Genomic DNA, 13,250 nt, shown 5'->3' on the forward strand with positions numbered 1-13,250 from the left:
TGACTTGGAAAAAAAATTTCTGAAAGAAATTAAATTAACTTCTATTGCTCTTAAAAAGATGCTGTAATTATCCACCAAAAGGACTGATGAACAAAAATCAAATATTGATTTTGTAGGAAAAAAACTATTGATGCCAAAAATTTAGAAATAAACTGATTTAACTTTATCAACATTTTGAGAATGCTGAACATATATACCATACTAAAAAAATAAAATATTTTTAAGAGGTTACACAAATGTAATTGAACATATTGAGTGTCTCACATAACCACATTTTGGTCTCTAATGAGCCTTTCAAAATGCATAATTTACAAATTAACCCCATAGCAAATTTTTTTTAACCTAAGCAAAACAGCTGCAAGGTATAATAAAAAAAATATGTAAGAGACTGGATATATAACAATAATTTGATACAAGTAAGGCAAGTCAGAGAATTACCCCCCAAAATATTTGGAAGCTTTCATAAGGAAAAAAAAAAAAAAATTAATATTTTGATAAATCACTCCACATAAAACCATAAAAAATTAGTAGACAAAAATTAGAGAAAAAAAAAGAATGGTTAAGGTCCCTCAAAACAGAGTTAGTAAGAAAGATAAAGATAGAAATAATATCCAATTTTTTTTTTTTTAACAAAGTGAATTAAAAGCATATTAGAAAGATGGAACTGTTTAGTCCTGAAGGATTGTACAAGCATTATACCTAACCTACATTCAACACAAAGATTAAGAGAAAGAAGCAGACCTTATAACCAAAAAGAAACTAAGAGATAGAGTGAAGAGACAGAGAGAGACACGGCAAAGCAAGTGTGGTTAGAAAGAGAGAAAGATAGAACGACATACCAGATTATTAACAAACTACAAAGCAACACAATTTTTTTGTAGCTTAGGATAGACGAATTAAATGGAGAGAAGGTGATAAAAAGCATTGGAGAAATTTCAGAGAAGCAGTAGCAGGAAGAAAAAAAATGTAGAAAAAATATATTTGTAACAGAGACTCTTGTTTTACATTTCATACAAAAAAAAAAAAAAATTTTTTTTTTTTTTTTTAAATAAATGAAAAATATGGTCAGTAAATTCTTTGAGATATACAAATGAGGTGAACATTGAAAATAATAACGGGTAGCACTTGTTTTCAATTATGGATTTTGGCAGGAAGGTTTCAAACGCATATTCTGAAAAGTACAGGAAGGTATGGGAAATCTGTTGAAAAAGATACTGTCAAGATGAAGGATAAGATGAGCATATAAGTTGCAGTCTATATACTGTCCCAACCTACAGTCTCTGAATTATTAAATAAATGATTTCATTTTGATTGTTTAATTTTAACAGTATTTCAACCTCCTTTATGGTCATTTCATATGAAAAAGTGTCTAAAGTGATAAAACACTATACACACACACACTTATATATACACACACACACACACACACACACACACACACACACACACACACACACACAATCCTTTCCTAAATTTATTTGAAATGTGTTAAATTTTGTAGTAGATGCCAATATTTTTTAGATATTAGAATATTTAATTATGGGTCTATTAGACTAAATATTTTATTCAACTTGGAATTTTTATATTTTTAACAGGCTGTGTTCAGGTCTAAACAATTAGTTACAAAGTGATTCACTGTAAAGGGTTCCTAGCAAAGTATACAATATCAGGCTTAATTTTTCTAAAGGCTGTAATAGTATGCGATTTTTGTGTCCAATATTCTAAATTTTTCTACTTTTCTGTTGAGTTTGGAGCTATTTTTCACATTAAAATATGAATAACAAACTCAAAAAAAAAGTCATCAGTATGTCCCCTATTTAAAAATTTAGGTGATCACTCATCTCCCTTTCAATAGAGAAGTAGTCAACCACCTCAACAAAAATAACCTCCTCAGTGACATGCAATGGAAATCCAACTTTTAAAAAGTGTTGTCAATATTTCATTCTTAATCAAATTAGGTTAAGTTTCATTGCTGAGTGACCATTTGGGAATATCTAGGTTCTGTAAGCCAACACTGAAATGAGTATAATTGGCAGCAGACAAGCATCATTACAGGTGTGATTCAAGCTTTCTATTCTACTCAATGCTAGACAAAATGAAATAATCACTGGTCCCATGAACCTTTATGGTTTAGAAAAAAAATTTTGGTGCTTGTGAAGATTAGTGATGTTTTCAACCAACGCATATCAGGTGAAAATATTACATGTCATGCTGAAATTAGTATATAGTCCTCAAAACTGATCTAGTAGACAAATAATTACAAGTAAAAATAAAGTTTATCAATTTATAAAATTTTATCAAATGTTTTAAATGTTGAAGAATCCTCAAGATCAAGTGGAGATAACTGCAATCGATCATTTTAACTAAATAATTGTAATTCTATCAGAACATAATTGTGGATGATTTTTTGTTATAAATACATCTAGCACATTTTCTACAGGATAATTTTTCATCATTTTTTAAATTTATACTAATTTTGAAAGGATACACAAGTATGTAATGTTTTCACCTGAAAATGCGATGGTTTCAAACATCTGCCCAAGCACCAAAATTTTAAATATAAAACTTGCCTATGAAAATCCAACTTGTTTAATCAAATAATCTAATTGGGTTCAATAATCTGTGTATTAATAAAATGCATCTATATGTCTATGCATCTTAATGAGTCAAGAGACCAGGGTTCAATCTTTGCTATAGTCATACCAAATAAAAAAATATGATTTATCCTTGCTCAACAGTTATACAATTTGAGATAAATCCTAAATTACTTCCATTTTTTTTTTCATAAAATGAGGAAAATGTAGTCCTAGAAGTTTGTTTAGAATTGGAAAAGGTTAGACTTGTTTAAAAAGATGAATTTACAAATGCAAAGATACAAGGAATTTTTTTTTTTTTTGAATTGTGAATTTAAAAAATGTTTTTCATTAATCTAATTTAAAATTGTCCATAAAACCCCCAAATTATGCAAAATAACTTAATTTGTTCAATTGTTCACCTTTTTGTATGAATGACCAAACAAATAGAAAAACAAAACGTTTGTTAAAAATCTCAATCGTTAAAACAATAGGTATGTTATGTAGATTCACAAGAAAATCCCTGCTACAAATATTTTTTAAAAAAAAAAATAAACGTTGCATAACGTTGGTTTACCTATGCGCTTAGGATCAAGCATGTCTCTACATGGCTCTTTGTAAGGCTTTAATTCTTTATCTTCATACCCAACATTGATCCAGCGGTCTCGCATAATGGTCTGTAGACCAAAAGACAAACTGATTTTCAGCACATAGAAAATAAAATTAAGCAAACATATGGGTGGAAGATACAACCACAAAGCCCACTTAGAGATGACGATGACAAACAAAAAAAAAAAAAAGAAAAAAAAAAAGAAAAAGCTCTGAAAACCAAAAAAAATTTTGCATGATGAAAAGATCAGCATGCAAAAGGTCTTTGGCAGGTGCCAGTTGGTAAAGAGATCCGTGTGTCCCTGTATGAGAGACAATTGCACTGCAGTTAGCAGAAGACCCTGGGCAGGAGGTCCCCTAGCGCAGCCACTAGATACGCAGGGCAACAAATAAATAAAAAAAATTAAAAAAAATAAATGGATGGATGGACAGTAATGATAAGAGTTATGTACTAGTTGTAATAATAATACTATTGGCTTTTCAGCATGTTGCTTCCCCCAGTCAAATACGGAAACAAAAACTGAACAAGCCACGTTGGGGATCATCTTTTTTTTTTTATATATACAATTACCTATTCGAAGTGGATCATTAATGTCAGGCGGTGGCTCTACATATGGCTTAAGTTCATCATCTTCGAAACCTATATTCATCCACTTGTCCTTCATAATTGTCTGTTGCACAAAAGGGAAGAGAACAATGTATCAGTAAAAAACAAGAAGCAGAAACAACAGTCGGGCATCCAGAGAGACACGGCTCAAAAAGAAAGCCAGGAAGAACCTCTTGTTGATAGCAATCAGGTTTCCTAACCTTCTGAAAATGCGATTATGTAGAGCTTAAACCCTTTTAGGACCAAATAAATCATTTGCCTGGAAGAAATGCCAATGGCATTAGCTCTTTTAAAATTAATTCTTGAAAAACATTCAAATTTACTATATTTCAGAACTCAAAAGGATGAATAATCTTTCTAACCATATAAAACCAGAATGGCATTAAATAAGGTTATAACTGAATTAAAAAAAAATGTTAAATAAAACTGTTTCTATTTGATTTCTGCTTAACCGAAGTCTTGCTTGTATACAGAAGAAAAGTCCCCTTTGATTAATACTTATGTAATTCCAGTTTAATTTTAAAACTCTACATATAAAACTAGTCTTTACTTTGAAATGCTCCTTTTTTAAAATAGTTTTATTTTTAATGAAATGTTATAAAATATATATCTTTTTTCATCTTTACTTTAAATTTTTCTGTTCAGAATTGTTTTATATAACATTTTAAATGTTTACATAAAAAATACTCTTTACTTTTAAATGATTATACATTGTAAAAAAAACTTGTTTTAATCTTTACATTGAAATGTTTTTACACTTACATGAATATATTTTTGTAAATTTAAAATTAAAAGATATATTTAAAATTTCCAGAAAAAAATAGTCTTTACTTTTTTCTTTTTAATATCTTAATAAAAATTTACAAGACATTCTAATAAAAAGTAAAGACTATTTTTTCTGTAAACTTTAAAAATATATTTTCAAAGTAATTTATTATGTAATTTTGAAATTTAACTGGAATTACGTAGTATTAATCAAAAGTCTTTTCCTCAATGCTAAACAAAGTGGAAGTCAAGAAAGTTTTTTTTTAACTATTTTTTTTTTTTTTTTTTTTTTCAAATTTTTAGCAATAATTATTCACCGATTCATATTGATTATTTGTGCATTTGAGCCAAAGAAATGTAGTAAATATTAAATGCGTTATTTTATTTCATTTTCTACAACTCAATTTTTTAACAATTTTTTTTAGTATTTCAATAACAAAAGGGTCAAGACATGCCAAAGTAGTTGTACCAATTAACAGTTCATTTTAAATTTAAAATAAAAAGTAGTGCCCAGTTTCTGCAAAGTCATACTTATGTATAACATTTAAAAAATTTTTATTTTACAGATTACTCATTTGGAAAGCTTCTAAATTTGTATTAATTTAATTGTTCCATCCAGAATTCACCCTATATTAAAGAACAAAAATAAAGAAAAATATGTATGATGTTTGTACCCATGATACTAAAAATATGTTCAAAAACTCATCAAGTAGTTTTTATTCTTATATAGAAAATAATTTTTATGCGATTAAATGGAATTCATAGGCATTACAACATAAATCTATTAAATATGAATTATTGTTGAGTTACCGCTCTTATTTTTTATATTTTTTTTCAAAATGGCAGGCGAGCCAATCACTCCTTGGGTGCTCATCTATATATTAATAGGATAGTATGTGTGTGTTTTGTGTGTCACGCTTACATTCGATTGACTGTGTCGTTTAATTGTTATGGCCTTCCATTTCTTGTAATAAATGATTTTACCAAGAATTATTCATAAGTTTTCATTTCGATTATAGCTGAAGGATGTTATGAGATTATATATATAAGTTTGGGTTCAAATCACAACTTTATAATATATAAAAATTGACAGAACATTAACTATAATAATATATATGAAATCTGCAAGAATTAAAATATCATATTTAAGCGTACTTTACGACCAGGCTACACCGGGCGTCCCTGCTAGCTTAGATAAATACTTTTGCAGTTTTAACAAAAGAGCTACAATAATATCAGAGTATCTCCATTTATGTTGAACATCTACAGAATGTCAACATCAATATATTACATATGAATGAGTCCCCTGAGGAATTTTCACAGGTACCACTAGTAAAATATGATTTTCTTATTTAAAAATAAAACTACATGATCAATTTAAGCGATTTTGGGAATATGATATTTTCATTTAGTCATGGGCATGTACATCGTACAGATTTTTCATTATTTTTGTTTTTTAGTATGGGGGAATTCTAGACAAAGAACCAATTTGATCATAAATGACTTTTCAACAAATCAATGCATATCAGCAGGACTACATAGAAAATGGCTGCTACTTTTGACCAACTATATTTTTTTTAAAATCTATTGACCAAAAATTTAAACAATAAATCATTTTATGTTTAAATGTATTTTTTTTTTTAAACAAATGAATGCAACAATCTTTTTTATAGCCAACATATTTTGCTTTCTGAAAGATGAAAATTATACCAAAAAACCAAAACTTTAATTAAAAATAAAATATACATGCATATACATAATGGATTTAATTAGCTATTATTAAACACTTAACATGAGAAATATTGACGAATAAAAGATGTTTTTAGATATTTGTTGGAAAGCTAATCACATAGATACATTTTATTGGAGGGATGGTCTGGTATCAAAGAAAGAAAAAAATTGTATTCTTATTCTCCAAAGTTTTTTTTTATAAAATTTTATGACCCTAAGTGTATAAAACTGACAGTCGGATTTTCCAGGAAAAATCCTAACTCCTCACTCACAAAGATATATATATATATATATATATATATATATATATATATATAAATGCGGTTTTCCTCTTATTTGTGAGTAAATGTGTAAATTAATCAGGTAATAGTAATAGTGATTGCAGGGTGAGATAACTCATGGTTTATTTTTATTCGTTTTTGGAATGAAAAGAAAAGGCTAAAACTTAAAATCCTCTTTTACTGAATTAATGTTTTAGAAGATAGCAACTGGACATAGAAGTTGGAAAACAAGCAGAACTAAGGTAATAATTTAGACTTTTAGCTGACCTACTCAGCATCATTCAGAATACAGCAAATTAATTTTAGATATTAATTTTTATTTGTTTGTACGGTTCTTTACTTAAGGTAGATAGCTTTTATATTCTTCCATTTAAAGTGCATTATCCACCTTGTTAATTTTTAGGTGATTATTTTACAAATGTTTCATATTAGCTAGCAATTGTTTGGGCTAGAATAAGTAATTGAAAAAAAATTAATTGTAGTTAAGTATGTTAATTATAATGTCAATTATAATGCAACAATAATAAATGAAAATTGAATAGTCAGGATTAGAGTTTGATTTGTCGACTTGAATGCGACTTTGAAAATCAGATAAGATGGTTTTATATGCTAAATCAACCAATTTGGTGCTATATAATGCAATAAACATAATTCAACTGTTTTACATTTTTAATTTTACATATTTGGATTCTTTGGACTACTGTTCTCATCTTGAGTTATTTTTTTATAGTGTTTTCATACATTTTCATGCAATACGACCTTCAGGTGTATCTTGTTACACTCTGGAATCTTTCTGTTAAACTCAGGAATTTGCACAGAATTTCAAACAGAACACTTAATTTCATACACAGGGGTAGCACACTCGTTTCGTCAGCCATAACCGGATATAAGTCCTAAGTAATTTGCAATTGTATTTTGAGTTTTGCGCACACTGAGGATTGAACATCCAATCGCCAGGACAGTGTAACTTTATAACTGAATTTTACCAAGTACTTTATTCACTAAACTTTGTGAATAAAGGGTCTTGATGAAACGAGAACATGCTACCCCCATGGATTAAATAATGGGTTCCAGTTGAAATTCCATGTATAAAGATTCCCTCAAGTTCAACAAGATACATCTGACGATCGGAAGTTACATAAACCAAATCGTAAAAATAACATGATAGACGAGAACAGTCGTTCGAAAATCAAAATACGATAGTAAAGCCGTCATATATTGTTAATTTTTGTAGATCTAAAATGAACAAGATATGTATTGAGTTTTTGAATGCATGTGGAAAGGAAACCAAAACAGTCATTGGAAATATTCAATGTCTTGTTTTCATCATACGTTCACAAAATTTGCATGCAGAAAATACTGTGTTATGTTTTCTCATTTTCTAATTCTATAATGATGATATATTTAAAATTATTTAAAATGTGTAGATTTGTTTGGAGATTTAATTTTTGACAAAATTAAATTCATCAAGAGAGATTTCACAAATTAAAGCTATCTTGTACAAGTAAGCTGTTTTCTTTCCTAAAAATTAAGGAACAGATTATATATAATGGATTATTGTTAATTTTTTTATTTTTAAGTTTTAGTAGTATTGAAAATGGAGGTCAGCATTTGTTAAAATTGAGCAGATAATGGCAAATTACGATGCTGAAAAGTGTTCTGAGGTTAATAAATTTCTTCAGTTGGATAAAACTTGAATTTAGCTTTTGTTCTTCCTTTTATGTTTTTATTAATATGTATAACTTATTGAATGCATCTAATCATTTCTTTTTATTGAACAATGTAGTATCTGACATTATATCAATTATATATATTATAGTTGAAAATATATACCCCCCTCCTCCCAAACAAAAACGGCCAGTAAAAACAAAAATATTTTTTTTAAATAAAGATTATTTGTAATTAATACATTTAATCCAGAAAAAGATTTAAAGAGGCAAATAAAGAAAAATGAATGGACAAAAAGTAAAAAAAGAAGAAAAAAAAAGAGCAAATTTTTTAATTTTGAATTTTTCTATCTACTTTATATAAAATATAATCATAATACAGAATATTATTAATGTATAAATAACAGCAAAAAAAAAAAAAAAAAAAAAAGATATAAACTGGAGGGATATGAATCACTGATGCCTTACAATTCTTAAAAATTTTTTACAGATACATCGCTTAATCTATATATATAGAAAGGGCAAATGCGCACACGCATTTTTTGTATGTCTCGAAAAGGCTTTTTTTCGCCGACAATCCCGAGGTACTATCGCTTAGAACTGTTTATATAGCCCACAGATCATAATATGTACGATTTGTGAACACGCGTTGCGTTTACATTTATTTACATCGATTTTTACAAAATTATTGCTACTTCAGCCCATCTTATGTTCGTTCAGCATTTTTGTATAAAACCGAAACTAATTCAAAGCCGTGTTCCCGGCAACAGCACCAGGTAATGTCCAGAAGCAATCAGCTTTGATCAATGTGGGGCCAAACTCCTTATATCAGACAATTGCTATTCAATCTGGACACTGGGGAGCTGGTTTCCCCCTCAACATCTTGGGGGAAACATGGGTAAACAAACCCAACAGCTGTCCTGCAACAAAAGTTAACTCCGCTACTTCTATTTGACCTCATTAATGGGGTCAAATAGAAGCAGCAGAGTTAACTTTTATTGCGGACACGTGTTAATTCTGTTTTTAATACTTTTAAATAAATTCAAACGTGTTTAAGCTACTCTGTATTGCTGGCTGAGCGGGTAACATGTCAGGTTTTTTTGCACACTTTATCTAAAGGTTGTGAGTTCGAATCGTCATGCGAGATGCCTTTTTTTCCCCCCCCCCCGATTTTTAAAGGTTTAATATTGAAACAGGGTTATTCAAGCTATGTTCTGTTTTTTTTTTGTTTTTATTTTTCAGAGTTTTTAAAGAAGTTTTAACATCGTTCGTTTGCCTTACGTTAGTTTTTTTTGTTTTTTCAATATTTTGTAAAGTTTTAACATTTTTTTATAATATTCAAACAAGGTGATTACTTAGCATATTCTTTTGTTTTGATTTAACCCCCCCCCCAAAGCACACACACCTCTAAACACCCGGGCAACGGTACCCCCTGCTAGTTAATTATAAAAACCTTTTTTGTAAAAGATAAAATTTAAAGCCTACAGCCTAGTTGTTTTTTATAAGAATGTCAAGTTCATAATCAAAACATTAACGATTATTTGACCAAAGTTAGAAAAGAACTTAAATTTCAAAATCATACATCCCTAGAATTTCTTGAAGTACAAGCTACACAATTGCCACATGCATCACATTGTAGGGAAGGAGGAGGGAGGGTTGGCACTAGTCATTGTTTTAGGGTGCTTCAAAAATCGGCAATCAATACTTAAAAAATTTAAATCTATTTTTAAACTGGGTTTATTTATTACACTAAATAAAACTAGATTGTCAAATTCTTACTCAAAATAAATGAATAGCTTTCTAATGTGTATGCAATCAATGTTTTATGGTTAACTTATTTGCATATTGTTTTGCAAAAGGACATTTCATTAATTCAGTATTCATCTTATTGTTTCCCAATTCAATAATTGTTTTCATTTTATTAATATATATTGTTCTATCAACATATTTTTTTTAAATTGTGGCTAGAAAATTAGCATTTTTGGTGAAAAGAATATTCCCAATTTCTTTCCCAATTAATTTATTTCTAGACGTTGGGATTCTGGGTTGTTTTTGTTTTATGGCAGATAGACCATTTTAGGTATAATTTATTTAATATTCAATCCAGTAATTTTTAAAGTTTTTCTACTTCAAGTTCTTTATATCTTCAAATATTTATTCATGTTTGGTTTGATTATTTTGTATAAAAAATTGTTTTTGACTTTGTAGAACATTGTTTGAATTTTGCTAAGGAATAAGAAAAAACAATAACAAATGTTTGCTGCATTTTTGGTCAAGAAGCCAGTATCTCCAGACTGGCTGATATGTTAGCACGAGATGCTTTAACAGATATTAACACTCCGGACCACAGTGAACTTGGAAGAATGGTAACTAAAGCACAATTCCACATTCTCCACAGACCCCAAATGGGACCTTATTGGAGGTCTTTTAAGGTCATACCAAGGAACTAGCATTTTGAGTGTAAAGAGTATTTCCAGTGTCTTTCTTATTCTGGAGATTGTGACTCTTAGTTTTCTTAATTTTCCAAGACAACATCAGATACGTTTGTTGAGATTAATTTTTTCATGACCAAGTGAAAACAAGTTTTTTTTTCTTGTTATTTGTTTTTCTGTTAAAGATTTTCTTACTTTTCGGATACAAGTACATGAGACAGCCATTTTTGATTATTTTGTGATTTGAGATAAGGGTGAATTTAGGGTTCCAATCCTGATATTCTTAACTGCTCCAGCAAACAGAATTAGTGTTGGGGTTTATGAAGGTCATATTTTCATCAGCAGCATCAGGTAAATTCCAGAGTAATCCACAATCATGACAAGTTGTAGCATGCGTTATCTCCTCTTGTGAAATAATCATAAAAATAACTAACTTACATACTTGTGCCCAAAAGTTAAAAAAATTAAAAAAAAATTTTTTTGTCAAGATTTCCCCTATATTAAAACAAAAATAAAGAAAATGTGTATGACATACGTACCTGTGATGAAACGAAAATCTCATATTCCAAAAGTCACAAAAATTAATCAAGTAGTTTTATTTCTATAAAGAAACGTTTTTAAGCGAATAATGAAAATCTGCAAGCTGTACAACAAATATATCACAGTAAGTATTGAGTTACCTCCCTTATTTTTCAAAATGGCGAGAAAGAGTCTCCTCTTGGATACTCAAAATTTGATTTTATTGTTTAAAAATAAAACTACTTGATCAATTTACCTGGTTTTTGAAATATGAAACTTTTGTTTCACCATGCATATGTACATCATACTGATTTTTCTTTATTCTTGCTTTCTAATATAGGAGGAATTCTAGACAAGAATTAAAACAAAGTATTTGCTTGTTTTCACTAATACCTGGAATAATAATTATTGTAAACAAATTTGCATCATGTAAAATTAGAATCTTATTCACTTTATTTTTAGTAGTATTCATCAAAATTAGGGGTACAATGATAAGAACTTAAAAAAAATTTTTTTTTTAATTATTAAATTAAATGCTTTGCTCCACCCTCAAGCCAATCCTCTCCCAGAACACTTACCACGGTCTTCAAAATGTTCCTATATTCTCCTTCCTCTCTACAACCTGCTTCCATACTTTTTCCCTTCCAACACCCTGTTTTCACACTCTCCTTCCGTCACTATCTAATTGCTTTTTCTATGTATACTTAATCAGACTTAATAAACGCTAATTCTGTAAAAAAAAAAAAAAAAAAAAAAAAAATTATTATTTGTGTTAGCCATTTTTACATAATTTGTTCCTCGCTTTTTTTTTTTTTTATAACCCTGATTCACCCCAAACAAGGCACAGTGGCACTTGAACATCAGAGGCTACTATTTGGGACACTATGTAGGGAGTTGAGAAGAGAGATGCCTGCTCATACTACACTTGAACTTCTGTATGTCAGTATAGTATGGGGAAGCAAGTGATTGGAAGGGAATTCCAAAGTCTAACAATTCGAGGGAAGTAACTATTAGAGTACATTTCCCAGCATCTAGGGATCTCTACAGTGAAGGGGCAGGATTTTGCTGCTTGTCTGGTAAGTCAAGGAAGCACAAGTGTACTGAGTTTGTCAGAACACATTCCATTAAAATACTTGTAAACCAGACAGAGGTAGGATTTTGACATTGAAATGTGTTATTAAAATAATGGCTACTATTTTACATGTAAACTTGCCATATTTATTCAGTGAAATAACAAAAACATTTAAAAAAACAAACTAATACCTGGTCATCTACATAAATTTAGATTTTTTAAATGTCATTACTACCTTTAATTGGTTCATTTGGCATAATTGTAAGAGTGATTGCTAATGGGTTTGCGGGCCAGAGTTTAATCCTCAGTTGAGTCATAGGAAAGACTTGAAGAAATGGCACTTGATGCCTTCTGGTTAAACACTCAGTATTATAAAGTGAGAATCAAGATAAATAGAGTAATCCTAGGAAAGGAGTAGCATTTTCCACTACATCTTGATATAGTAGTTAACGAAAAAGAAGCTTTTGAGTTGCCCTGAAAAATGGTCCATCACTTTATGACCCTTAAGAAATTTAAAAACTACTGAGACATCAGCAAAAATTTATATCACTTTATTTACTAGAATCAACATTTTAGAATTTTATTAACATTTTGTAGCAGTGATCACCAGTTCTAAGGAGATTTTTGGGAGGTCTAAGGCAATATTTCTCAACAGGTTTCTCAAGATCATAAGGTTTCCAAAGAACAAATTAGTAAGCAAATGGACTTTAATTTTTTAAATTTAATTTTGTCTACATAATTTCACTAAACACACACAATAATTCTTGGCTATTGATAAATAAAAGAGGTAATTATGTTTTCGTTTTTTTCCATTTATATTATAGGTTTTATATAATATTGGTAATTAATGTTGGTTGGTTGGTTGGTTGTTTTTGTTTTATGGCATATCAACCTTTTTCAGGTTATTTAATGCCGAATCTAGTTATTTTGAAGAACGATTTTTAATGGAGTATATTTGTTTTTTAAGTTGGATTCTATTTAACCCATAGTTGGG

At 29.2% G+C, this 13,250-nt stretch overlaps 1 protein-coding gene across 45 annotated transcripts in view; it reads right to left on the reverse strand.

Moving 5' to 3' along the window:
- The window catches only part of LOC145260523 (MAP/microtubule affinity-regulating kinase 3-like), a 416,290-nt gene that overhangs the window by 113,655 nt on the left and 289,385 nt on the right, over nt 1-13,250 (reverse strand). For 27 of the 45 annotated variants that reach the window (XR_013864310.1, XM_080118715.1, XM_080118713.1 and 24 more), the window contains exon 11: nt 3,151-3,250. Coding sequence is in view for 43 of the 45 variants with exons in the window: in XM_080118715.1 (XP_079974841.1) it covers nt 3,151-3,250 (100 nt within the window). In the remaining 2 variants the exon portion in view is untranslated. Of the gene's footprint in view, nt 1-3,150; nt 3,251-3,753; nt 3,854-13,250 lie in introns of all 45 variants that reach the window. The other 18 variants (XR_013864311.1, XM_080118714.1, XM_080118711.1 and 15 more) reach the window with 1 other exon arrangement.

Source organism: Euprymna scolopes, chromosome 36 (assembly GCF_053919585.1).
Source record: "Euprymna scolopes isolate OS-2025 chromosome 36, ASM5391958v1, whole genome shotgun sequence".
NCBI classification, from domain to species: Eukaryota; Metazoa; Mollusca; class Cephalopoda; order Sepiida; family Sepiolidae; genus Euprymna; species Euprymna scolopes.